Below are 26891 nucleotides of genomic sequence, written 5' to 3'. Positions count from 1 at the left end.
TGCACCCTTGGGAAGGAGGAGGAGGTGGTCCTCGGTGGCTTTTCCGTGCAGGCGGCCGGCTGTGCTCGCACAGAGGGGCCGCCGCCGCCGCCGCCGCCGCACCTGGGAGGTTTGCTCCGGGCCCGCGCAGTCCCTGCCCACGACCTCTCCCGTCGGCCTCGGGAGAGTGCAGCCGCCGCAGCCGCCGCAGCCGCGGGAATCCCGCGGGCCGGAGCCCGCCGATTGAGGCCTCGAGTGAGGGCGGGGTCTCCGGCGGGGGCGGGGCTTAGCGCCGCGGGGTTGGCGGGGCGGGGCTTCGCGAGGCGGACCCACGGGGCGGGGCCTCCGGCAGGCGGGGTTTAGGCACCAGGAGGTGGTGGCGGAGGGGAGGGGAAAAGAGGGAGGGGAAGGGAGGGAGAGGGAGTGGAGGGGAGGGGAGGGGACGGGAGGGGAAGGGAAGGGGGCGGCCGGCCGCGAGGAGGGAGTGAGTCACCTGACCGCTGCCCGCGCAGCCCGCTGGGCTCGCTCGCCGCCGTCAGTCGGGCCGCGCGGCGCCTCGGCTCTGGTGAGTGGCTCGGCGTTCCTCGCGTCCTTCCCGGGAGGGTCCGCGCGGCGGCGCGCGGTCGGGGCTGCCCGCCTGTGAGGGGCCGCCCGCGGGCCGGGCCGGCGAGGCGGGCGGCGGCCTTCCGGGCGGGGGGCGGCGGCGGCGGCGGCCCCTCTTCCTGGAAGTGGCCTCGGCGGCCGGAAGGGGCGACCTGCCTGCGCCCGGTGCTGCGAGCGCGCGGCCAGCGCTGTTGTTTACCGGCCCGCGCTGCACTTTCCCCTCGGGCGAGCGCGGTGGGCGCGGCGGGGCGGGGAAGCGCCCGGGGCCGCGGGGCGCCCGGTCCCCCCGCCCCCTCTCCGTCGCCCGGGTCCGAGCCCTGCCCTCCGGGACCGTGTGACACATCAGCACCGCCCGCGCGGCCGGCCCCGGCTCCGTGTTGTCCTCCCGCCCCCGCCCACCACGCTCAGCAGCCGACGCGTCCCGCGAGCTGCCTGCGTCCGGTCTGCCCGGCTTGAGTGTCTGCGGCGCGTGGAGTCACGTTAAGAATGGCCGAGGTCGTGGCTGGAGCAGAAATGCCACCTTGCGGGGCTGGGTTGAGCCAAGATGGGTTTGGAGGAGCGGACATCGCAGAGCTCCCTTTGTTGGAGTTTTGCCCACACGTTGTAATTAAGACTCCCACAGTGTGGTGGGTGCTGATTGCCGAGGCACCAGCTTTGTGCTTGTCTAAGGGAACACGAGTGCCACTGCTTTCTCATTCTTGCGCGGCGCGTTTATGTCACTGAGTAGTATTGTGCGGAATGCCTTTGTGCAGCGAGCCTTCTGCGTGAAACTTGGGCTGATGAAGGTATAGTGTAGTAGTAATTGTGAAAGACGTGTGGGGGAAAAACAAGCTGCTGTGCGATGCTGGAAGGAACAAAGGCTGTTTTGTAGGGATGCTTATCTGTTTGGAGAACTGTATCAGTGTTGGGACTGTTACCCAGGGTGGATGCCACTACTGGGTCTTTGTTCATATACTTTAACGCTCCTTATATCTGGAGGCTTTGCGTTTAGAGCCGTCCAGAAAGATAAGGGGGGGGGGGCTACACACCGGACGTGTTGGTGACAGAGCAGTTGAGCGCTTCACATGGTCAAGCAGAGAAATGGAAAGATGTGGGCAAGCTGGCTTCTTCCTGGTCTTGGGTAGTGGTGCTAGGGCTGGGCTGGGTTGGGCTTGAAGGCACTTGCCACTTCTGTCTTTGGCGAAAGAAGCCTGGGGAGAAAAGGACTCTTGGTGAGTCAGCTTGGAGTGGGATGGCTTTGGTTTAGTGACTGCATTGCATGGTGTGTTATTGTTGTTTAATATGGCTGGGTCTGGTGGTTTACCATTGTTCAGTATGTTGGTTGGATAACAAGGTAGGATGATGACTCCTTAAAAAAGTTGGGTTGCTGAGTCATTCACCCCAGCCTGAGAGGTAATTAAGAACAGCTGGTGCAGATATGCTCATCACATGCCTCCACCATAAAAGGCCAAGGAGCGCTCAAGAGGGGTTGCTTCAGAGGGCTGAAGGGGACCCAGCCAGGGTTGTCTGTTTTGATACAGGTAATGAGTGGGTGAAGAGCAACAGCAGTCTTAGGAAGTGGCCAAGTGGTGCTGAGGTTGTGTTTAAACTCAGAGCGGCCTCAGGACCTACTGCCTGAGAATGAATTTGTGCTGGAGAGAGCTAAAACTGAGCGAGAAATTTACAGCTAGGGGTAACCTAATAATAGGATTGTCATAAAAATATTTACTACCATTACTGTACTTAGTTTTTTGTTTCCCTCTTGTGGTTTTGTTGTTATGTGGTTTATACATTTCAAAAAGTGAACTTAATTTGTTCTTCATAAAAACTTCTTTATGAGAACACAGGACACTTCCTCTTGGTTTTCATGGCCCTTGGCTCTTCATGCATACAGTAGTAGTTTCTGGTGGAGAGACAGGGTAAGGGAGAGTATGAATAGAATTGGCAGGCCACATTGGGTCAAGTCTAGAAGGAGCTGTCTAATGAAAAGTAAACCATATATATACAAATTTCATTCTCTTGGTTATGGTGCTAGAGTGTATTTACATCTTAGTTCATTACATCTTGCTTTAAAAATGACCCAAGCTCACCAGACAGCCCCTTTATTAACAAAGTTTAGGAATGGAAAATGTGGAAGTTGGGCGGGGGGGGGGGGGGAGAGGCAGGGACTGGCCCTTACCTGTGGTCAAAAGAATGACTAATTCTTACTGATGGTAATTCACTTAAAACATTTTGTAAATGGAAAAGTGGTTAATTTTGTTACTCTAAGTTTGAGACTATAGGAGATTAGAAAACGTGAATTTTTTAAAATAATTATTAGGATCTTCAAGGTGAAGTGCCAGATGATTCATTTGGAAGAAAATAATAAAACTTTGATTTTTAAAATTTTAATTTTATGTAAAACAAGAAAGCTTCAAGATACAGATAAATAGGAGTACATACATGTTATAAAATGTGGGTATGGGCTCCTCTTTTACTGTTGGGGAACATAAAGAATTTGTTAACCGCAGCCAATATCATTCTTTTCGCAACTGGAGTATTTTTTCAAACTTCTGATTTCCTCTTAAGAGCTACCATTCTTTCCGAATACTCTTAATATTCATTTAATTTTTATTGCATATGTAGTTTTATTCTTTTTTATGCTGTACTTTAAAGATTTGAAGCTTGAATGTAAATTTATTACATTGTTGATATCCGGAATGGAAATAAAAAAATTCAGAGTTGCTCTTTACGTATGATACCATGTATTTTGAATTTGGAAACAAGCCAGCTGGTTGGTTTGTTATATATATTATGTTATATATATATGTTAAATATATTATATATATTTATATATGCGATCTGAAGTGTAGTAATATGGAAAAGGGTGCAGTGGGAGCACCTGAAGATAATTTACGTATTGGATTATGACTTGGATATAACAAATTGTTTTAAAAGTTATTTTGTTCTGTTACTTCTTGAAGTCATTTTTGGGGGGCCAAGTTTACATCTGTTTTAGTAAGGATTAATAAGACTACATATTCAGGGGTGCCTGGAGGGCTCAGTTGTTAAGCATCTGTCTTAGGCTCAGGTCTTGATCCAGGGTCCTGGGGCTTAAGCCCCACATCAGGCTCCCTGCTCAGCAGGAAGCCTGCCTCTCCTTCTCCCATTCCCCCTGCTTGTATTCTCTCTATCAAATAAATAAACAAAATCTTAAAAAAAAAAAAAAAGACTACATATTCAGTAAATCACTTGGGAAGTAGAATTTCCCCCCTTAGGAGAATGTGTGTATTTAGAAAATCAATTTCTGAGTATGCTAAGATACAGTTAAATCTTGTAGGTCATGTGCCTTCTACACTCCTGTATTGTGAGAAATAATGTTTAGAATAATGATTGTGAAGTTCTTTAAAATGACCAGTTGTCAGAAGTTCTCTTCACTGTATAGATCTAAGACTTAGGTGTTACGAATCAGCTACTAACAATTTTCTAATGTTCTGTTAATGGGAGCATTGCTTTAATCTGAAAACTTGCATTTCTTGAGGGTTCTGTTAAATGGAGGGTTGAATTTGTTTATTTATGTATTATTTACTTATTTATTTTAAATATTTATGTATTTGTCAGAGAGCAGAAGGACGGAGAGCTGCAGGCAGAGCAGGCAGAGGTGTGAAGCAAGCTCCTGGCTGAGCAAGGAGCCGCATATGGGACTTGATTTCAGGACCCTGGGATCATGACCTGAACTGAAGGCAGACACTTAACTGACTGAGCCACCCAGGCGTCCTGGAGGGTTTGTTTTATGTGGTGGAATAGATGACTTATGAAACTTTCGATTTAAAAAAAAATATGCCCAATAATCTACCCAAACCGAAGGTATGGGTAAACTGAGCACTCTTTGCCAGAATCCAGGCCCCTTGAAGAGATTAAACATTTCAGAAGTGCAGATGAAATAGACTTATGCCACCGTGAAACCCAGACTTCTGGCTTACTCATGGATAGCATTAACAAAACTGAAGTTGTAGGTTCAGTCAGCGTGCAGCTGACAGAGAAGCAGTAAGCAAAGTGGGTCAAAGTGGGAGATCTGGAGCCAGACTGCCCTGGATCACATTCTGGCTCTCGTACTTACCTGCTTTGAAGCCTTGGGCAAGCTGCTTCACCTAGTTGTGCCTCCCTTTCTCATCTTCAAAATGGGGATGATGATGGTGATAGAATGTATATCCTAGAGACTCTTTGGACAAAAAATGCATTAATATGTGTTAAGTGTTGGCTCCATGTTAATACATGTGAGGTGTTACTATCTGTTCACAATCAGGGAAGTGCTCTGTCACACAGCCACAGTTTGTAGTCTCTTTGAACTGAATCGCAACCATTGATCATCAGGAAGACTGAAGAGAGCATGTGGATGTGCAACACGTTGCTACTACTGGAAAAACAGCCCCAGTGAACATTCTGATGTTAAGTCAGTAGCAGGAACTCAAACACCCAACTTCTCATGGCAGGGAACACAGGATGTGGCTTTTTTCTAAAAGGATCTAACCATCTCAGCAAAGGCCTGCAGGTGGTCATAACCAGTTGGTTGGAATTGGCTTTTGAAGAAATAAAAACACTTTCCATTCTGCATCTAGTCAATTCTGTATGTAATAGTTGAGGACTCTGGTCTGGCAGGTTTAGTAACCTGTTCACTCCCTCCTTGCTTATTAATATCAGGGCAGACTCATTTCTTAATTCTTACTCCCGACCAGTTTTTGGGGAACATTTGGAATGTAAATATACCTGCCAGTTACTTCTAAGTATTGTATTTTCCTGAAATGACATGCTATGCCAAGATAGAAAAATTAGCCATAAGAAACAGTGGATATGTTTATCATATGGCTTCTTGCACCTGTAGGTCATTCAGAAAGGTTGTGTCAAGCATTCTAACCATCCTTTAAAGGCTAGAGTGTGAGTTTCTTTTAATTTATTTACGTATTTATGTATGTATATAATCTCGACATCCACATGGGGCTTGAACTCAACATGAAATCAAGAGTCATGCGTTCTTCCACCAGAGCCCGCCAGGTGCCCCAGAATGTGAGTTTCTTGATGTTGAAGATACCTATCTTGTGTTTTATCTCCCATGGAAACATTGAATGTGCCTTGGCTGTGTGTGTTGCAGACTTTTGGTTGGTTGCTGCAGTGGTGGTATGGTATGGATTCCTTTTAGTCCTGTGGTTTTCAAACTTGGGAATTTTTTTTTTTTAATTTATTTATTTAACAGACAAAGATCACAAGTAGGCAGAGAGGCAGGCAGAGAGAGAAGAAGGGAAGCAGGCTCCCTGCTGAGCAGAGAGCCCGACGGGGGGCTCGATCCCAGCACCCTGGGATCATGACCTGAGCTGAAGGCAGAGGCTTCAACCCACTGAGCCACCTAGGCGCCCCCAAACTTGGGAATTTTTGAAAGAGTGAAGGTGAGAACATGTGCTGTACCTCTTAAGTTATGTTAAATGTGTAAGTTGAAACTTTTGATCATTTAAAATTCTGCTTTCTGTTTTCATTATTGATAGGAGTATAGAGGGAAGCTGCTGAATTTAAGTCATTCTTTTGGTTCATCTCCTGGGACAGAAAGAAAATTCGTCTTGTGACTTCTTTTTTATCTTGTAATTGACTTAGAATTGAATTGAGCAAAATGTAATTTGGATTGTCCAGATGTTAGACCTCTTATGTATCTAATACTTTTCTGTCATATCCTCACTCCTTTAGAACAGATTCTTTGTTGTATTTAGGATCAGGGACAGTTTAGAGAATATTAATGGGGTAATAAAAATTGCCCCAAAGCAAACATAAGGAAGAAATAGGAGTTGCCAGGATCTTGGTTTGTTAATGACTGTTGTAGGAGCACAGTGGGCATGCTGTGAAGTTGGCAGGCTGCTGGTTCCTTTCTCAGCACCGGCACAGTTTAGAAAATGTTACGTTAATGCAGTTGAACCTATGTGTAAATCATGTTCTTTTAAAAACTAAATAATTTTCTTAATGCTGTGGAAACTTAGGAAGTATTCAAAAGAATATTTTTGTAATAAAGTTGTTATTCCCAGCTTCTATCTGATGAAGTTATTTTCACTTTTTTTGTTACTTCTTAGATTGGATCAGAGTTTCAGTAGACAGTTATAATCCATTTCCCCATTTCCCATTAACATGGAATTATACTTAAAAGTGTTTCATATAATGGAGTTGACAGTTGACATTGACAGTATCCCACCTGCATGGTAACAGACTAAATAGTGCGGTGTGGGAAATGTTTTGCCCCTCTCTGCTGCCTTTTTTTCGCATTGATCTTTTTACTGACTTGCCTGCCTCCAGGATTCCAAGGGGGAAGTGGGTTTTGGCCTCAGAGGTGAACTGTTAGGGTCCTGTTGAAGAAATGGTGATCTGCATCCACTCAGCTTCCTATTTACTGGTGTCTTCCTATGCCTAATGCCTTATTCCTCCTTTAAGGTGTGCCACCATCTTTTAGAAGTCAGCTGTATCAGTGAAGGAAATTATCCATCAGAGAGTTTGTTATAAAATATGTCTATAAAAGATTTATTAGTCTTTGAATAAATTTATGAGGTTATAATTATTAGGTTGTCATTTTAGAGTAAGTGGTTTTCAGTAAGATCAGTGATTTCATTAGTGTGTATTTTTCACTTAAATATTATTTTTCAGAAATGTAAAGTGGTTATCAAATCTTGGCCCAAGACACTTTTCATTTTCAAAGAACCTAACATTTCCTTATTTATTCAATTTTTCTGAGGAGTATTCCCAGCATGGTTCAGATAGATTTATCACTTAATTAGAAGGTGAATGAAAATATTCACTGACTTTTTAAATCATTTTTTCCACATTAGTGGAAGACTTTTGAAGTAGAAAAGCATTTTGCTTAGCCTGATATTCCTTTCATTCCCAGCCTTTATCTAGAAAAATCAAATGAAATGATAGGGATGAGTCTGTAGCTACTCTAACTTGGCCTATTTAATGGTCTTTTTGTGGTAAAGGATTGTCACAAGTTCTGTTCAAACTCTCGATATAGTTCTTTGGGTTTTTAAAAAATGTGTTTTGCCCCTCCTGGCATGTCTGTTGTCATTGGCCTGGTTTGTTGTCTGTTCCAGACCCCAGGAGGGCTGGGACACCTTTTCCTCTCTGGAGCAGGTTGGTCGCAGGGGAACTCAGAGATTTCCTTTCCCGCATTTGCTTCTCAGGCCCTTGCCCTGTTCCTGTACTCCGCTACCTTTGAGCAGCTTTCTTATCTCTGGAGAGTAAAGAATAATTGTGATTTTAAGTTTCAAGGCACTTTGGTCTCTTACCTTTCTGTGCATGGTACTCCTCTCCCCAAACTTAAACACAAACACATAATCAGCTTTTGTTGTGTATAAGTAGTAGGGTTGGTAAATTAATTTCAGCATTTGTGGTATGCCTTTGTATTAGGTATTGGGTTTTTGTTTGATTAAGGAAACAAATATTTATGCCTTTTTATGCCAGGAACTTCTATAGATATTGTTAGTATAGAACTTCTTAACAAGTTATTGTCTAGTAGACAAACCATTACTATAGCATGTATTACTTTCTATAGTAGCAACATGTAGAATGTGCCTGGGAGCCACAGAATGTAGGAACCTAAGTTTTAAGAAATCAGGAAAGCCTTAGGAATGTCAATGATGAATGCATAGTTGAACAAAGGAAACAGTTTGTTTTGACATCTCTTTTGAGAAGTTTAGTATTGAAGAAGAGTAGAGAAGAGGGATTTTAGTAGGGGGAAGTTGGGTCAGGAAGGGTGTGTGTTTGTGTATGTATGAATTTAAAAAAAATGTCAGTAGGAAAAGGTTGAAGATGCAGTGTGTATCTTTGTTTTGTTCTTGGTTAGTTCCTATTATGGTTGCAAGGTGGCTGCTATAAGTTCAAGTGTCGTAAGTCAGTGACTAAGTTCCTTGGGAGAGGACTAATTTTTTTCCCCCACGGGATGTCTCTTAAGTAAAACCTGTTCGAAAAGCCTTACAATAGATGCCATCCTGACCTTCTCTCTGTTCATGGGCCAGCGTTTTACATAAGCCCATACCTAAATGAGTCAATATCAAGGGAAATGAGACCATCACGATTAGCTTAAATGGGTCATCATTCGTCTTAGTTGGTACTGGGACCTGCTTCCCCAGAAACACATAGCCTCAGGGAGAAAGTAGATTTGTGAACATAATCAGAGTTTGGTTAGAAAATGAGGTGATGAATGGTATTGGGTGATCAGTGGTACCATCCTTGCCTGCTACTTAACCCATCACTACAAACAGACACATACTTTTTTTTTAAATTTTTTATTTTATTTTTGCTATTGAGTTGTATAAATTACTTATATATTTTGGATATTATATATTTCTTTTTTAAATTTTTTAATAAACATATAATGTATTATTAGCCCCAGGGGTAAAGGTCTGTGAATCGCCAGGTTTACACACTTCACAGCACTCACCGTAGCACATTCCCTCCCCAATGTCCATAACCCCCCCAAGCCCCCCCCCCCCTCCCCTGCAACCCTCAGTTTGTTTTGTGAGATTAAGAGTCTCTTATGGTTGCAGACACATACTTCTGAATAGAAAAAGAAAATGTGGTTGTCTCTGGATTTGGAAATTTAGGTGACTCCCCCCTCCCTTTATCATCTTATATTTCCTACCATGGTCAAGTCTTAACCTTTGCAGTCAGATTAAATAAATTTTATTTAAAAATATTTAAAAATTAAAAACAAAATGCCCATTTTACAAGAAAAAAAAGAAAAGAAAAAAGAAAAAAAAACCCTATGGAAGTAATCTAAATCTATTTCTTTCAGTACTCCCAACAGTTCTCAAGTTCTCTGTCATTGCTTAAGGGGGAAAGGAGAATATACAATTAAATTTTGTAGTTTCTGATTGTATCTATACCAAGAGAATCTCTCTCTTAATCTGCAGGGCATGTTCTCCTGTGATATCTGTGATTTCTGTGGCTCTCCTGAGTGGTGAGGGTAGAGTGCCTTGGATAGAATGGTTGATTGAAAAGAATGCCCACTTGGATGGGCAGGATTCTTTGGAACCCAAACTCTTGAATTACAAACAGGAGCATCTTGTTCCCTCTACACACACATTCCCCTAGTAGGGGGGAAGGTGATCCTGTGGTCAGTTCATTAGTTATTCTTTTGGGACTTCATGAATAAGGCCACTTTAGGTTTATATAGTGTTCTTCGTGGTATGTGAAAGGCAAATAAATAAGTACACAAATAGCATTATAAATTCACAAAGTAGAAGCTAATTGCTAATAGTTTTTACTATTTAATAATAACTAGGAGGCTGTGATACAGATGGTTAGTGTTTTGAAATGTTATTAATTTTTTAGAGAGAATTTAGAAAGACTATATATACTGCCAAAATAATTGTCTTAGGTAAAAAGCCGTAATATTTATCTACTTAGTGTTCCTTAAATAATATTTGCACTGAGAAATATTTTAGCTTTTTTTTTTATAGACCTCATATTTACTTATTTGACAAATCTTATAATTATTGTATTTGGGAAAGTGGCTATGAGGGTTTAGGTGGAAAGTCTACAGCGTGGATATCCCCGTTTAGAAATGGCAATTTTGACTTTCAAGTTAATGTATTGAGATACTGTAGCACTATAGTGACTATCAGGGATTAGTGGATCAGGTTATTTTTAAATAAAGCATTTCAATTTCATACCCTTACTTAATTAAAAAAAATTTCAGATCTGTGATTCATGTAATATTCTAATTGTTCCCCTATAATTGCTGCCTTATTTAATTTAAATTGATAACTTTTTTAAACCCTTTTTTTTTCTTTAACTCACATTTATTATGAGTTGGAATAACATGATGTTTAAGGATGGGTTGGGAATTTGAAGGCACTTTTTTTTGTTGTTGTCTCCCCCTCCGCATCCCCCGGTTACTTTACATACTATATGTGTTAACTGTTAGATCTACAGAGTCATTCTGACCTTGATCTAGCTTTGGGACTTTGACTTCCTCTACGCAATCAGAAGTGAATAATTTGGATCATGGTTATGCTTTTTATAGTTTGAAAACAAAATGACATATGAAGAATTTATAGTATTTCATTTGACTGTAGGACATAAACACTTAATACTCTGTATGAAAAGTAACTTTTAGTGAAATACCTCCTAGCATTCTATCCTTGATTTTTCCATATATAGTTGAGTATAACTATAGACTTTTGACTTTAGTTCAGCATAGTTTAATGTCAGATTCCTTTTAATGATATATAAGATTGTTTATGTAATCCAAGAAGTGTTTTTTTTTTTTTTAAGATTTTATTTAATTATTAGGGAGAGCACAGAAGGAGAGGGAGAGGGAGAAGCAGACTACCCGCTGAGCAGGGAGCCTAACTTGAGGCTAGATCCAGAACCCCGGGATTATGACCTGAGGCAAAGGCAGATGCTTAACCCACTGAGCCACCTTGGTGCCCCCTAAGAAGTGTTAATCAGAAATTAATTAATCAGTATTGAATAATAAAAGGAAATTTGCTATTTCTTGAATGCCCTTTTAGTCTAACACTGTTCTCATCACACACAGGATACTTGAGGCATTTCCCTCTCTTCCTTATTCTTCCATCCCTTTTCACTTTCACCTACCCTGTCCCCCACCACCCCAAGAAAACCTGCACACATGTGTCACTTAGGTCATGCCTGTGAATTGGAACGTACTATTTGGATGTGGGGGTAGAAGATCTCTACAGCCTTTAAGTTACTGACCCCCTCAGGGTTTCAGTTTCTGCAACTGTAACAGAAGTGGGGAAGCAGGTCATACTGGATGAATGTGTTCTTTTAATTAGAAATGCTTTAGTTCTGTGCAACTGGCAATTATCTTGAGCAGACTTTCCAGTTTAAAAGATTTCTTTTTACCTTGTTGAGATCTTAAGTTTACTAAATTTTTATTCTTCCAAGATACAGGGGTCTCCGCCTTTTGTAACTTAATTCTTGGGCTTGCAGAACCTTTTAAAATACAGTTTTCTGTTGGTCACTTGCATAATGATGGCAGTAATAATGATAAAATAATAATGATCTTGTGCCAAACACTGTGCTATTAAATGCACCAAACCCTTTGATCCTTAGAGTAAGTGTTTTTCTTATGGGAAACCTGAAGCATGAAGTCAGGTAGCTCACAGAAGAGCACACACCTGGTGGGTAATACCAGCAAAGCTCTAATTGTATTTTAGTACTGCTGTTCTTTCCAGTGTTATTCTGCTGGCAGTGTTAAAATAATCTAAACTGACTTTTCTTCAGCGTTTCATAATTCTGTGTGTTTGTTTAGTTCTTTATCCCTTTTAAAGGCCTTTGTGAGACAAAATAGGTTAGGAGCATCTCTGCCTGTCAAATAAATAAATAAATAAATAAATCTTTAAAAAAAAATAGGTTAGGAGCTACCTACTTAAGTCTAATGGATGCACATTTGCCCTTGTTTAAATAGCCACACCTGACTTGATGCGTCCTTCCTCCTTATTTTCTGTACAAAGATCTCTTTTTTCCACATTAAATCATCCTTTATTTTAGAGACCTATATAGTTTCCTTTATTCTTTCGTAATTACTGTGGAGATACCAGTGGAGGCTCCTGTGTTGTAGAGTTGCCCATGAATTTCACACATAGTAACAAACCAGTACCACTGATGACTGGAGGAAATATCCATTATAAAGGAGTAAATAGTATTTGGCATTCCTTGGAATTGCCTCTTTGGGAGCCTTCAAGACAAATGAAATAAATGTCAACTGCATTTTTAAATGAAAGTACATTGTTTTGTTTATAGTTGTCTATTTTAATTTTTTTAAAATTTAAATTCAATTAACCAACATACAGTATATCATTAGTTTTTGATATAATATTCAGTGATTCATTAGTTGCGTGTAATACCCAGCGCTTATCACATCATGTGCCCTTCTTGTTGCCCATCACCAGGTTACCGCATCCTCCCCACCTACCTCCATAGCCCTCAGTTTGTTTCTCGAGTCAAGAGTCTCATATGGTTTGTCTCTGTCTCTTATTTCTTCTCCTTCAGTCTTCCCTCCCTTCCCCTATTGTCCTCTGCATTATTCCTTGTGTTCCACATATGAGTGAAACCATATAACTCTCTTTCTCTGATTGACTTATTTCACTTAGCATAATACCCTCCAGTTCCATCCTTGTCAGTGTAAATGGTAGATACTCATCTTTTCTGAAGACTGAGTAATATTCCATTGTAAATATGAACCACATCTTCTTTATCCATTCATTTTTCTGGTAATAAAGTATCATGTATTTATAGTTAAGAATTTGAATGCAGAAACAAAAATTACCTAAATGTAACCATTGTAAATATCTTGACATACATTCTAACTAGAGGTGGGGGAACCAAGATTTCTGGAGCTGTTAAATGTACAATGCCTATTAGATATACAAGTAGTAATTTGAGTATGCAGTTAGGTACATGAGTATGAAGTTCAAGAGAGCTGTTGAGATTAGACCAAATATAATTATGAGAGTATACCGTTAAGTCCATGAGTGATCCTATTGTTACTTTGGGTCTGAATGAGTTCACCTAGGAAATGTGTGCAAAGAAGAGGAGATACCTGAGGACTAAGCCCTGGGCTCTCCAGGGTTTAGAGATTTGGAAGAGGAGGACAATCCATCAGTGAAAATTGATAGGTGGCTGCCAGCAAGGTAGGAAATCAGGATTGTGTATCCTGGAAGCCAAGTGAAGAAAGGAATTCAGGGAGAGAATGATCAACCTGTTGAATGTTGCTGAGATGCTGTATAAGAAGACTGAAAATTTGCCGTTTAGCAGTGGTTTCCATGGAACGGAGTGGGAAAGGCCTGGTTTTAGTGGGCTCAAGTGAAATTGGGAAGAGAGGGAAGTGAAAATAGGGAGGATGTAAATGGCTCTTTTGAGCACTTCTATGAAGGGGAGTAGAGAATTTTATTGTAGATGGAAGGGCATTGGGAGAAGAGCCATTATAGTATGCTCTGTGTGATAATGGGAATTCTCTGTATTCATCTTTTTTCCTTGGTGAGACTGTAGAAACTTGTCAGTTTTACTCGTCTTCTCAAAGCAACTGCTCTTGATTTCATTTATCAATTCAACTAAAAGCAAATGCAAAATTTTATTATGTGAGTAGTTTTCTTGGTGGAAATAAGTTTCATCAGATTTTCTAAGGCTCTAGTGGTTTGGCAGTTCAACAGTTCTTTTCTTTAGAAGATTTTTAAAGAATCTGTTTCAGTTGGTATTGCTATCAGTATAAAATATTAAACCATATGTATAACATTGTTCCCAAGTAAGAAATCTTACTATATTTCCTTACCCTCCCACCTCCTAGTTTAGTCAAAATAATGTAAAATGTTAATTAAAGGTTGATTTTCCTCTTTGTCAAATTTCTTTTCTATTTGGAAAATCTTCAAAAAATTTAAGTCTCACAACCAAGTTATCAACAATTTAGACTTAACTCTGTTTTAATAGTTTGTTTACTATTTAAATATAAGTTTATGTTCTTAGTCAAAGTATTACATGTTTTTGGTTTAAAAAATACAGAAAGTTTTATCATGAAGCAACCCTATCTGTTGTACCCCATCCCACCCCTAATTCTGCTTTGTGGATAATATTCATCTTTACCCATTTCCGCTGTGCAATTTTTTTGGTAGTTACCTGTGTATTTCTAAGATGTTTAGACCTCAGTTTATGAACCTAATATATTATCTGTTGACTTCCTTTTACTCTGGATATTAATTTTGTTGCTTCCACCATCACCCCACCTATATTTATAATCTATTATTTCATTTCTGTTCTTGGTCACCTCTACAACCCCAGAATTTGTTTTATTTTTTAATTTGGTCTCATTCATCTAAGGAAGTACCTTTTTTTTTGAAGTATCTTTTGACTCAACATTGTAAGTCATATAGAAATACTAGTTTTCCTTTCAGTTCTTTCTGATTCCATCTCCCAGCCTCTTCATTTTACTTTCATTTTGTCAAGATTAACAATGTCTATATCCCATTTTATAACCATAATTAAGTCTTCCACTATTTGTCATTCTGAACGTTGAAAACCAGTTAAGTGTCCATATTCTCATGCAGGGGCCCTGGAAAGCTAGGTTGTATGCTGTTACACTTCTTTAACTAGAGTTCCAGTGTCTCCTTATGCCACTCAAAAAACCTTTCTAGCATCAGATTCAAATAATAACTAACATTTAATCAAATAATAGCTAACATTTAATTAATTAGTCAGTAATTATTGAGCAGTCATTATGTGCCAGGCACTGTTCTAAAAACATTATGTGTATTATTTTATTTGATCCTCCCAATAGAAAGTAGTATTCTTGTCCCTACTTTACCTAAAAATAAAGAAAATGCTGTAAATGTACAGGACAGGAGATTTAAAGTACCTTGCCCAGCTGCCAGGGTTTGTCATCGAACTACAGAATGCTCTTCTATTCTGTCCACCCTACTGATCTCTAGAGCAGAAAGGCGCTATGTTTGTATGGTTCTGACAGTCTTTCAGTCTTGGGTGTGCCCTCTGATAACCACTCAGTGCCCTTCTTATCTACAGCCCCTGATTTTGGGATCCTTGGATGTCTTGGGTGAATACTTAGAAAGTGGTGTAGGAATGAAGGGTGCCCTTAGAGGAGGCTGAGTGAGTTTGGGAATTTCACTCTTCTGGGGAATTTTGGGGAATTTTCACTCTTTGCTTTTTTTCCCCCCTTTGAGTTTCTTATATCAGCCCGAAGTTAACTGGGATAGTAACTACCACACCTCCTTTTCTGCCAATCAGTTGCTCATATTAGAAAACTTACAGTTAACATAATATTTAATGGTGAATTATCAAAAACTTACCTTATAAGGGAATAAGGCAAGAATGCCAGCTCTCAGCGCTGTCACTCTTCAGTCATTGCAGTAAGGGAAGAAGAATAACTATAAAGATGAGAAAGAAGTAAAACTGTCTCTGTTTGCAGATGACATGATTATGGTACATAGAGACTCGTAAGGAATCTTCAAAGCAACTGTTAAGACCTGATACGTGAATTACGTAGGATTGCAGAATTCAAGGTCAATATTTAAAAAACTGATTTTATGTTTATAGTGTAGCAGCAGAAAACCAGAAAATGAAGTTTAATAAACAGATTCATTTATAGTAACTACAAAAAAAGCCCCATGAACTAGTTAGGAGTAACTATAACAAAAGATATGCAAGACCTCTTTACTGAAAACACCGGAATAATGCTGAAAGAAGATCTAAGTAAATGGGGAGATTTGCCATGTTTGTGCATGAGAAGACTCAATTTAGATTTTGGTTCTCCCCATATTCATATATAGAGTCACTGCAATCCTAATAAAAATACTGCTGGCTTTAACAGTTCAGTAAGAAAACAGCCCACTAAACATGAGCAGATAAATTGGACAGATTTTCACAAAAGAAGATAGACAAATGGCCAATAAGCACATAAAAAGATGCTCAACATCAGTGGCCATCGGGAAAGGCAAATTAAAACCACACTGAGATACCACGGTACATTTATTAGGGTAGCTAAGATTAAAAAAACTGAATACCAAGGATTGCTGAGAATGTGGAGCAACTGGACTTGTGCACTGCTGGGAGCAGTTCAAAATGATACACTTGCTTTGGAAAACTGCTCAGCAATTTCTGAAAAGTTAAACATAAACCTACCATATCACTCAGCTCTTCTACTCCTAAGGTATTTATTTACCCAAGAGAAATGAAGTATATGTCCATCTGGACGTTCACAGAAGCTTTATTACAGTAGTCCCAAACTGGAAGCAATCCAGTTACGTCCATTTTTGTTAGACTAGTCCATCAGTAGTTAACTAGATAAACAAAAAAGAGTGATACAGTCATACGATGGAATATTATTCAGCAATAGAGGAACATCTGATATATGCAGTATGAATGTCACTAAGCTGAATGAAAGAAACCTGAAGCAGAGGACATAATGTGTGATTCTATTTATAAAAAAACATAGAAAATGCATGCTAATCTACAGTGACATCAAATCTTTTGTTACCTGGATCTAGGAGGACTGGGAAGGAGAGAGCAGAATGGGGCATATGGAATTTGGAGTGATGGAAATTTAATCTTTTTTTAAAATTTCTTACCTTTATTGGTGGTAGTTTCATGCCCATATGCACGTGTCAAAACTCACTGAACCGTACACTTTAAATATTGCAGTTCTATGTAAATCATACCTCAATGTTGATACAGAAGATAGTGACTGACAAGTACATGATAAAGAATGTTTTCAGTAAATTAGCTTTATTGGTGTGGGCCAATTCTAATTGCTAGTTCATATTTTCATAAGATGATCTATTTCACTTGAGATATAACAGTCTTATTAAGGATCAGGTAGCCGCCAAATAAGCAAATAAAAGACTGCTTTGTTTTCTTAAATTCTTTTCAGTTAAAAAGGTATAATTGTGGAGTCTGTTATTTTTGTTTTGGTTCTCGAGCTCAGGTTTCCTATGTTAATTCTTTTTTTTCTTCCTTTATTCCTTTCCAAGCTATTTTAAATGTACTATCCAGAATTATCAAAGTTGAATTTGTTGACTTGGGAAGTAAAAAACCTTTTGTTTCTGACCTCTTAGTTGGTGAGTCTGTAAATAGGGTCTTCACACTTCTCTAACCGTTCAGATGTCTCCCCTCTATGTTTAACTTTAGCTCTATCACTTCAGATATGGAATTAGACCAAGTAAATACAATAAAAGATCCATGATTAAATGCATAATTTTTAATATGAGGAAGAGTAAGTGGAGAAAAGTCCAACTTTCCCTTTGTGGAAGCAGGGATTGAACCATGAGCTGCAAAAATTTTAGTGATTTGCTCACCTTCTCCATTCTCCACATCTCATTTTAAAAAAGCTGTGGCAGGGGTGCCTGGGTGGCTCAGTGGCTTAAAAAAGCTGTGGCATCTTTAGTCACATAGTTAACATCGATTTCCAGGTCATTTTCCCATATGTTATTGTAAAAGTCCTCTAAAAACAACATCCATGTTTTGGAGCTTTTATAAGGTCTTCTGATACTTACTCAAATTTTTGTTTTGTTTTCTATTTTCACTCAGTTTTTTTTGATCTACACATTTATATATCTCATCTATTCATACTTAGGATTTTTTCATAAGAGGAATGGATTTAGAAAATGGGGTTATCAGATTTGTTTAAGCAAGTATGATGTTTAAGATCTGCAAAAACGTAAAGAAAATAGCAATTCTTGGAAACTGAGTTACTCTTCCTGGCTCTTCCTGGCAGATGACTCAGCTCTGAGAATATAGGAAAGAATGTAGACTTAAATTATTGTCTCTGATTTAAATTCCCACAGACTTTTTTTTTTTTTTTTTTTTTTAACGTATAATGTGTTCTTTGCCCCAGGGGTACAGGTCTTCCCACAGACTTTTTGATATTAAGCTTCTTTCAAGATTGGAAATGGTAATAAGAAAAGCCCTTCTTTTTAAAAAGACACTTTTCTGTGGGCATCTCTACCTTACATTAAAAGCAAACTTATTTATGTATCTATTTATGCATTAATATATAAATATATAAAGGCTTCAAAAGGAAAGACAAAGAACTAAAGGTGTACACACACAATATTGTTTGGTCTTTGCCATCTACTTGAACAGTAGAAGACAAGGTGCACCCAACTGCAGAAGAACACTCAAACGCTAGGTATCTTGGGTAGATTGTAACAGAAACTGGCTTAGGGGAGCTTGAAGCTTAGGAGGGAGCTGAGAGGGATGGTGTGCTAAGAGGAATTTTCCTGTCTTCTGAGCCTTTGGAGACCCTGACCTGAAACTGAGTGAGGTAAAGGTCATTGATACAGTGTGATGGAGTTGGTGGTGGGCAGAAGCAATAAGGAGAAAGACGTAGAAATTACAAACGGCCACTGGAGAGAAGGGGAGGGCGGCTCTAAGGAATTCTTCCTTAGATGAAGATGTATGCAGATGAAGAGTATTGCTTTTTCTCTAAAGGCCAACTCAGTTGCCCATTTTGCCGTATGGGATGTCCAACTGATGCCCAACCACATCACCCCCCCCCCCCCACACACACACCCTCAGCTAACAACTGTTTTGGAAATCATCGTTCTCATTAATTGAATATTATGGTTAAATGAGAATTGACTAGGAAGTAGTTTTTGTTTGAAGAGTTATTGCAAATAAATACCTTTAGGAATGTTCACATTCCTGTGTAAATTGATTATAACGATCATTGTCATTGCTTTTGCTCCAAGACATCATTTTCATTTTGAACATGTTGTAGGTTATGTTCTTGAATGTAGAGACTGTCTTTTACTTGTGTTTTCATGGCACTAAATCTGTTGGGTAGCTCGGGTATACACTTGTAGAAAGGACATTCGTCATTGTTCAGTGAAGATAAAGGATGTTTGGATGATAGTTTTTGTTTTTGTTTTTCCTTGTAAGTGATTCCTTGGTTATTTTGTGTGCCCTTCCACACTGATAATTAAAAACAAGAAACCAAAGTTCTATGGTACTTGAGGGAAACAAAATTCCAGCTCTTGTATGTGTGGAACTTCATCCTCATACAGTTACTTTCTGAATTTTTGTTGTGAAGTATCGTACTTGGTCCATGATCAGATAACCACTTTAGGCTTTTAAAAGTTTTTTTAAAAGTAGGTTATCTTTTAAATTATGAAAATGGGATGAAACAGTAGCATCTTGTTTATTTATCATTTTGAAAGCAAAGACATCAACTGGTGACTTTTAAAACTTGAATTGTGTATGTTGAGCAGAGAGCAGAAGTTATTTCTAAATCGAAGTACAGGAAGCTTTAAAATGCTTGTTCATCCTTTATCAGCATTACTGAATGAATCAGCAAACTACAAAGGTCAACAAACCTTTATTTTGAATTATAACAGTAGTGTATATTTCCAGGAATAGAGAAAGATTCATGTGTAATGTAAGAATCTAAGTTTGGTGTTAATAAATTAACAGTTATAAATCTGGAAGGTTCCTTGGGTGGTGGTGTATTTTACCTTTTAGGTTTGAGAAATGTTACAAGGTCACACTGACAGATGCTAGAAGGATGTGTGCCAGTCTTTAGTCATCATGTTATTGGGTGAAAAAATAGATTACTGACCACTTAGGTGGTTTTCAGAATTAGGAAAATTGATTTTCAGATTAAGTTTCTGTAGTACCCCATATTGATGAGGCCAGGGTCGTGATGTCTTTGTTCATGCAAGTCAGCTGTACTGGCTTTGTTTATAGTTGCCAAGTCTTGTTCTTCTTTGGCCAGTTGTCTTGCAGATATGTTTCTGGCTCCCAGAGGTGGGCTCTCTTTTGCTGCTCCTGACTGTGAGAAAGCTGGTATCCAAGGACTTTTCTCTGAGTGCTGGGCTTAGTTGCATTGTTCCTATATATACCAGAATAGCTGATTGCAGTGTGTTTGGAAGAAAATGTAGATGATCTGAGTTTTGGATTTGTAGTAAATATATGAAATCATTCATTCAGAAGCAAGTTCCTGCATGGAATCAGGTACAGTTATGTTATGTGCTTGAGTTATGGCAGAAAACAAGTCAGACAAGATTTTGACCTTTAAGCTGAGACCTAAAAGGTGGGGGGTTAGACGGGTGAGGAGTAGGAGAAGTGCAGGCTGCAGCAATCCAGTGAGGTGCTCTTGTTATCCTTATTTTACAGGTGAGGAAACCAAGACCTGGCAAGGTTAAAGCAGCTTGCCTGAAGGTCATACAGCAGGTAATGGCAGAGCTGGAATTTGAACCTAGTGTGTGAAGTTAGCCACTGGACTGTGTTTTCCATACATGAGGTGGTGGTCCCTTGGTGGTTCTTGAAATCGAGTGGATCACAACTGGAATTTATTTATTTATTTAATAGAGCAGAGTAGATATTAGGATACTTTGCACTAGTAAGGATAAAATATTAACAGGTGAAACTTAGTTTCACTTTTTATTTAGTGTATTTGTACATGTGTGAGCTTAGAAGCCATTACAAAAGGTAGGCGGCACCTGTCTAGACTAGAACCAGTGATGGCTTGGACTAGAATTGTGGCAATGCAGATGGGGAGAAGTGGGTTTCAGTGTTTAGAAGCAGAGGTGGCAGGTCTCAATCAGAGATTGCCTACAAGGGCCCAAGGAGGTGTCAGGATGCGCCCAGGTTCTGCGGGCAGCAGGATCAGTCATGGCGTGCGCATGCTTCGTCCGCTTACGTGAGACCCTTTGGGTTCTTTGGAGAGGCTGTTTGTGGTACTGCCGGGGTCTCTGGCTCCTCTCTCCTTGGCTTATCTCCCAAATCTGTATCTCACAGCAAATCTCTAAGTTGGCTGAGAACTACTGACGTGATCTGTCACCCCAAACTGCCTAAACAGGAGGGCGGAGCCAAGAATAAATTCTTTCTGGGATTTGAGGTGAGTAGTGAGGGCACAGATGTGTGCTGACAGCAGCTTTAAAGTGAAGGTGTGGGAGCTGTTTTTGCTGTGGTTTCCTTGAGCCCCAGCGTACCTTTAGGTTGCAGTGTTGAAGAGTCCAGAGTCCTCTTTGTTGAAGTTCAGGTCCAGTTCATTTGCTCCTGGCGCTCTGGGAAGCCCATTTCCCTGTTTTCATGCACAACCTTTTAGTAATACTGTGGGGAGCCAGTACTGCAGTGACTTTCTATACTGTGTGTTCAGCAGCTACTAACGGGAGACAAATATGGAGTAGTCGGGTACTTGGTTTGAATCCTCATTCTTCGTCTTACTGGTTTTTTGACCATAGCCAAGATACTTCTTACTGAGCCTCAGTTTCCTTATCTGTAAGGTTGGGATGATGTAAGAGCATCAGTGTCATAGGGCTATGTTGAAGAGTAGGTAAGGTAAGCTGTGTCAGCACCTCAGGCCTGTGCCTGGTACAGAATGATAGCTCGATGAATATTTGCTGTTAGTGTTTTTAGGATAGTTTCTTGAGAGACTTAAGCATACTTATGAGCGACGTCTAATGGGAAAAAGCTGGCATAGAGAGAGAGTTTGGACAAATGTGAGAAGAGGGTGTTAGGGGAAGGTACTGGATTGAAGAAGCAAGGGTGCTTTGAGGTTGAGAGCGGACACTGGGGACTGTTTTCAGTAGGAGAGGGGGTCTGTGGAGGTGGTGGTGGGGGATAATAATTTCCGAGGTTGGATCCTCGTTTTGGTTGTCTACTGGGAAAGACATTTACTGAAGACAAAAGTGTCTACTTGGAAAGTTGTTGTGGAGAACGGGATATCAGGGCACACGAAAGAATTGATAAACAGTGCTGAGACCATGAATTTATAGTGACACCAGCCTGTGTGTTTTTATGATTTTGCCTGGCTGTGCAGCGGTCTGCAGAATGACAAGATGTAAAAGTAAGATTAGTCTAGTTACAAGGGTTTGCAAGGCAGATGCCAGAAACAAATAAAGAGGCTGGGGACTTGGGTGCAGGGACAGAGAAAGGCAAGCTGTTCAGTCTGGCTTGGCTGGGGGAGGTGTACATATTCTTAGAGAAAGTGGAGGGCGGTGGTCTGTGTGATACCACACACATGGGGCACGTGATCTCTTTGATAGTTCTTCCTTACGATTCCTAACTCTAATTCCTTGTTTTGGTAAGTGAAATACTAACACCAGTTGCAAAAGGGAATTTACTACTCTTTTGAATGGGCACAATCCAAAAGTTAAGTTAGTTCTAGTGCCTGTTTTGCAGTTGCCATGATTTTATGTGATGTGCTGAATCAGTGAGTGATCAGTTGTAAGCCTTAACCTAGGGTAGAGTTTAGCCACATAACGAGACCTTTTGTTTTCATTGACTACTTCTGAAGAACTTAACGTTTTAGCTATATTGAGTACTTCAAAGATAAACACATAAGGTAGAATTTATAGATGCATTTCATGTGTTTGTGACTAAAACAGCCCGTCTGTGAGGCAGAAGTCACCCGTGATCTGGGCCTGGTGTGCCTGAACTTTAGTAGTCCTCTTGCCTCCTCTCATTTTTGCTTGGAGTATAACGAATCTGGAAATAATAACGTTTATTCAGTCACTGAACTTTTGAGGACCTTCTTGTTTTAGGCAGTGCAGTAGTTCAGAAAAACAAAAGTGAATGACAGGTGATACCTGTGAGGAGTTTCTCAGTCTAATCATGCCATAAAGAGGTATGCATACACTCCTTGGGTGTGCTCACCACTGGCCGTTGGGCTCTGGAGGAAGATACTAGAACCTCTCTTTTAATTTCTTACTTTCAGTCTCTGTTATATAATAGATAATGTATAAGAATAGTACATGATTGAACTGTGTAGACATACATATATTGTGGCTATCTTTTTTGCTAGTAGTTTGTATATGATAAAAATGGTGGTTATGATATGTCATAATATTTAAAATATGGTATATTTTAAAATACATACACATTTTTGATAACTTATCTTTGAACATTTTCAGAAAACTAAGAGTTTCTGTGGTAAATCATGTTCTTAATGATGAAATAGTTGTACTCGTTTCCTCTATTTTGTAGTGTAAAGTATGAAATGTTCTATAAAAACACTCGTTAAGATCTGGCTTGACAGATTTGAGTCTTTTTCTCAAGTCATTTCTTCCTTATGTTGGAGGAACTTTACCTTCTGTAGAGTGTGTCTCTTGTTATAAAGCACCAAAGCCTCCTACCAGCTGTCAAATATCGGAGAAGGGTGCATGGAGAACGGTGGAATGCCATACGCCTGTTCTACTGCCAGTCCCATCCCAAGGGTGACCTCTGGGGAACTAGGCACACACGCCCATTCATGTCATAAAGCAACAGGTTTGGGATACCACCCAGAAACTTCCCGGACCAGTGAGTCTGTTTGCTCATTGGAGGTGTTTTCTCAGGGTGAAATGACTTACTTTCAGAGAACAAAAAGTTCTTCCCTCCCTCATCCTGAGATCCTTTTCCCTAAAATTAGAAAGCCTAACTAAAAATGGTGGTGAAGAACCTATTTTAAATGAAATAAAGTAATAAATATGTCTAGGTTCTCTAGGGGATTTTGTTTTCATTTTTGTTTTTGTGATGAGTAATTTATATTTGACACTGTCATTTTTAAAAATACTTCTAATAAGACTTTATTCAAGTGAAATGTTGCATGTGTTTTTGCAGGTTTGATGACGACGAGAAGCATGCTTTCACTGAACTTCCCGACACCATTTGTTATGCAGAATGTCTCTGAGTGAGATCGCGGTTTTTGCCTATGAATCTTCGGTGCACAGCACCAATGTCTTGCTCAGCCTCAATGACCAGCGGAAGAAGGACGTGCTGTGTGATGTCACTGTCCTTGTGGAGGGCCAGCGGTTCCGTGCCCACCGATCCGTGTTGGCGGCGTGCAGCAGCTACCTCCACTCGAGAATCGTAGGACAGGCCGATGCAGAGCTTAACATTACTCTACCAGAAGAGGTGGGAGAGAGGTCCTTGCTTCTGGAAGCCACCTGATTTTAATTTAACTGAACCTAATTAAATCTCTTTATGGTTTATAAATTTAAAAATAAAACAGAATCCTTCTTGTCATGAGGCTGAGGAGCAGTTCCCAGGTTCTGTAGCAACTCATTTCTTTAACTTTTTTCATGGAAATTACAACATTTTTACATGTAGAATTGTTAGTTTTGGATGTTAGTTAACGATATTTATTGAGCAGTTGAATAACTTGACCTACTGTGATAGTCTTTTTTTTTTTTTTTTTTTTTTTTTAGAAAGAGTATATGTGTAAGTGTGGAGCAAAGGAGAGGGAGAAAGAGAATCTAAAGCAGGCTCCATGTGCAGTATGGAGCCTGAGGCAGGGATTGATCTCATAATCCTAAAATCATGAGCTGAGCCAAAATCAAGAGTTGGTTGCTTAACTGACTGAGCCACCCAGGTGGCCCTATGTTATTTTCTGATACAGTGACCAAAGCAGGGCACAGCCAGTGGTTTGTAGACATTGGGAGAGATCATGCTTAGAGTCATGGACACACTGTCTCACATTCTCTCCCTTTGATCTTTTCCTGTAATGGGAAACTGAGTGGGTTTAGGGTTCTAGAAATCATTTTTGACATGGCCTCATGGAAAGTAGGTACTCCGTAAGTGTTCTACTGCCCCCCTTCTTCTTTCTTGAGATTGTTTCTTTGCATTGGTAAACAAAAGGTGATTTTGTGTCATAATTGTAGAGCTTGGTTTTACACATGTCTTTCCCAGCAACCTGTTGTGGAGCTCAAGCATGTAAATGTTTCTGTCCTTGTTATGTCCTGCCTCCAAGAGACCTCTCACGGGTCTGCGAAGTGCTGGTTATACTTACTCTTACTCGAATAGAATAGCTTGCTTTTATTTAGTGAGTGAATGCAGCTAGAAGAATGTTGAGCCTTGTGACACTGGGACACAAAATAGCAGCTGTTAGGAGGAGTTTGGAGAAAGTATATAGAACTTTTTTGTTTATGACAGGTCTGTGTGGGCAACTCTCTGATGGATACTAAGCCTACATACAGTTTAGCTTACGCTTGTCACTCGTGCTTCCATGAAATTGTTGTTACGGTTTGGGGAATCAACAGATTGTCACTTCTGTGGCAGAGATCAGTGAATAAGGCAATACCAAGAAAATGATAAAGGCCAACTATAGGTTAGCCTTTGTTTTTAGAAAGGAGCAACACATATCATAATGGCTGTGTTTACCGTCTTTACCTCATATGAGTAAAATTGTAATTCATGTGTCTTTAAGAGTGTAAGGTATAAAGTGGAGGGTATGGTTCCAGTGAATGGGGTATGTTAAGCATGCTTTTCCAGACTCCTAATTAGCTTTATATTTTCTAGAAGAATATTTTTACTTACAAATTAAAAGACCTGTTTTATAATGATCCAAGTAAGTTATTCATCTCTCTATTCCCCTTCTACTTTTCTTTATCTACTAGACTGCTTTCAAGTGATGCATTTGTTTTTATTTTGTATATTAAACAGGTGACAGTTAAAGGATTTGAACCTTTGATTCAGTTTGCCTACACTGCCAAACTGATTTTAAATAAGGACAATGTGGATGAAGTGTGCAAGTGTGTGGAATTTTTAGGTGTACGTGACATTGAGGAGTCCTGCTTTCAGTTTCTCAAATTTAAATTTTTGGACTCCACTGCTGACCAGCAAGAATGCCTAAGAAAAAAATGCATCCCATCACACTGTCAAAAAGCAGACCTTAAATTTTCACTTTTGGACCAGAGGGATTTAGAAATTGACGAAGTGGAGGAATTTTTGGAAAATAAAAATGTCCAGACTTCTCAGTGGAAACTGCATAGGTATCAAGCAAATGCAAAAGTATCATCTCCTCTGCAAGACAGTGCCAGTCAAACCTGTGAATCCATGTGCTTAGAAAAGGATGCTGCTCTGGCTTTGCCATCTTTATGCCCCAAATACAGAAAATTCCAAAAAGCTTTCGGCACTGACCGAGTCCGTACTGTGGAATCCAGTGTCAAGGACGTTCATGCTGCTTCTGTTCAGCCGAATGAGACACCTGAAAATGAGTGTCTGGGAAGAATCCAGGACTGTGCAGATCTGCAGGTGATATTAAAATGTGAAGAAAGTAAATTAGCAACAGAACATGAAGAAACCAAGAAGGAAGATCCTGCTTCTCATTGCCCGTCAGAAAAATCGGAAGTGACTCCTTTCCCCCACAATTCTTCTGCAGACCCTCATGGGCTCTATTCTCTGTCTCTTTTACACACATATGACCAATATGGTGACTTGAATTTTGCTGGAATGCAAAACACAGCAGTGTTAACAGAAAAGCCTTTGTCAGGTACAGAGGTTAAAGAGGAGAAAACATTTGGTGAAAGTCAGGATTTACATTTGAAATCTGACTCTGGCCCCAGGGAAGACAGTAGCCTTGCCTCTAGCGATCGGAGTAGTGTGGAACGGGAAGTGGCAGAACACCTAGCAAAAGGCTTCTGGAGTGACATTTGCAGCACAGACTCTTCTTGCCAAATGCAGTTATCACCTGCTGTGGCCAAAGATGGCTCAGAACAGATCTACTCACAGAAACGGTCTGAGTGTCCCTGGTTAGGTATCAGGATTAGTGAGAGCCCAGAGCCGGGTCAGAGGACTTTCACAACGTTGAGTTCTGTCAACTGCCCTTTTATAAGTACTCTGAGTACCGAAGGCTGTTCAAGCAATTTGGAAATTGGAAATGTTGAGTATGTTTCAGAACCCCAGCAGGAACCTTGCCCATACGCTTGTGTGATTAGCTTGGGAGATGACTCTGAGACCGATACTGAAGGTGACAGCGAACCCTGTTCAGCCAGAGAACAAGAATGTGAGGTGAGGGGAAAATGTGTGTGTTGTTAAGTCCTTGTTTTACCAGTGTTAATCAGGATTCACTCTGTGTCAGCTCCTGTTGT

The 26891-nt window shown here is 40.1% G+C and overlaps 1 protein-coding gene across 5 annotated transcripts in view; it reads left to right on the top strand.

Annotated features, from left to right (window-relative positions):
* Positions 1–434: 434 nt before the first annotated feature.
* BACH1 (BTB domain and CNC homolog 1) overlaps positions 435–26891 on the top strand; it is a 40130-nt gene continuing 13673 nt past the window's right edge. For 2 of the 5 annotated variants that reach the window (XR_004383625.1, XM_032865455.1), the window contains exons 1-3: positions 435–544; positions 23644–23937; positions 25465–26811. Coding sequence is in view for 4 of the 5 variants with exons in the window: in XM_032865455.1 (XP_032721346.1) it covers positions 23704–23937; positions 25465–26811 (1581 nt within the window). In the remaining variant the exon portion in view is untranslated. Of the gene's footprint in view, positions 545–1653; positions 1673–5960; positions 5982–19913; positions 20053–23643; positions 23938–25464; positions 26812–26891 lie in introns of those variants that run through there. The other 3 variants (XM_032865458.1, XM_032865456.1, XM_032865457.1) reach the window with 3 other exon arrangements.

This window comes from Lontra canadensis, unplaced genomic scaffold (assembly GCF_010015895.1).
Source record: "Lontra canadensis isolate GAN:19392208 unplaced genomic scaffold, GSC_riverotter_1.0 scaffold29, whole genome shotgun sequence".
NCBI lineage: Eukaryota > Metazoa > Chordata > Mammalia > Carnivora > Mustelidae > Lontra > Lontra canadensis.
Note: the sequence above shows the minus strand (reverse complement) of the source record. Positions and strands in the feature narration are given on the sequence as shown.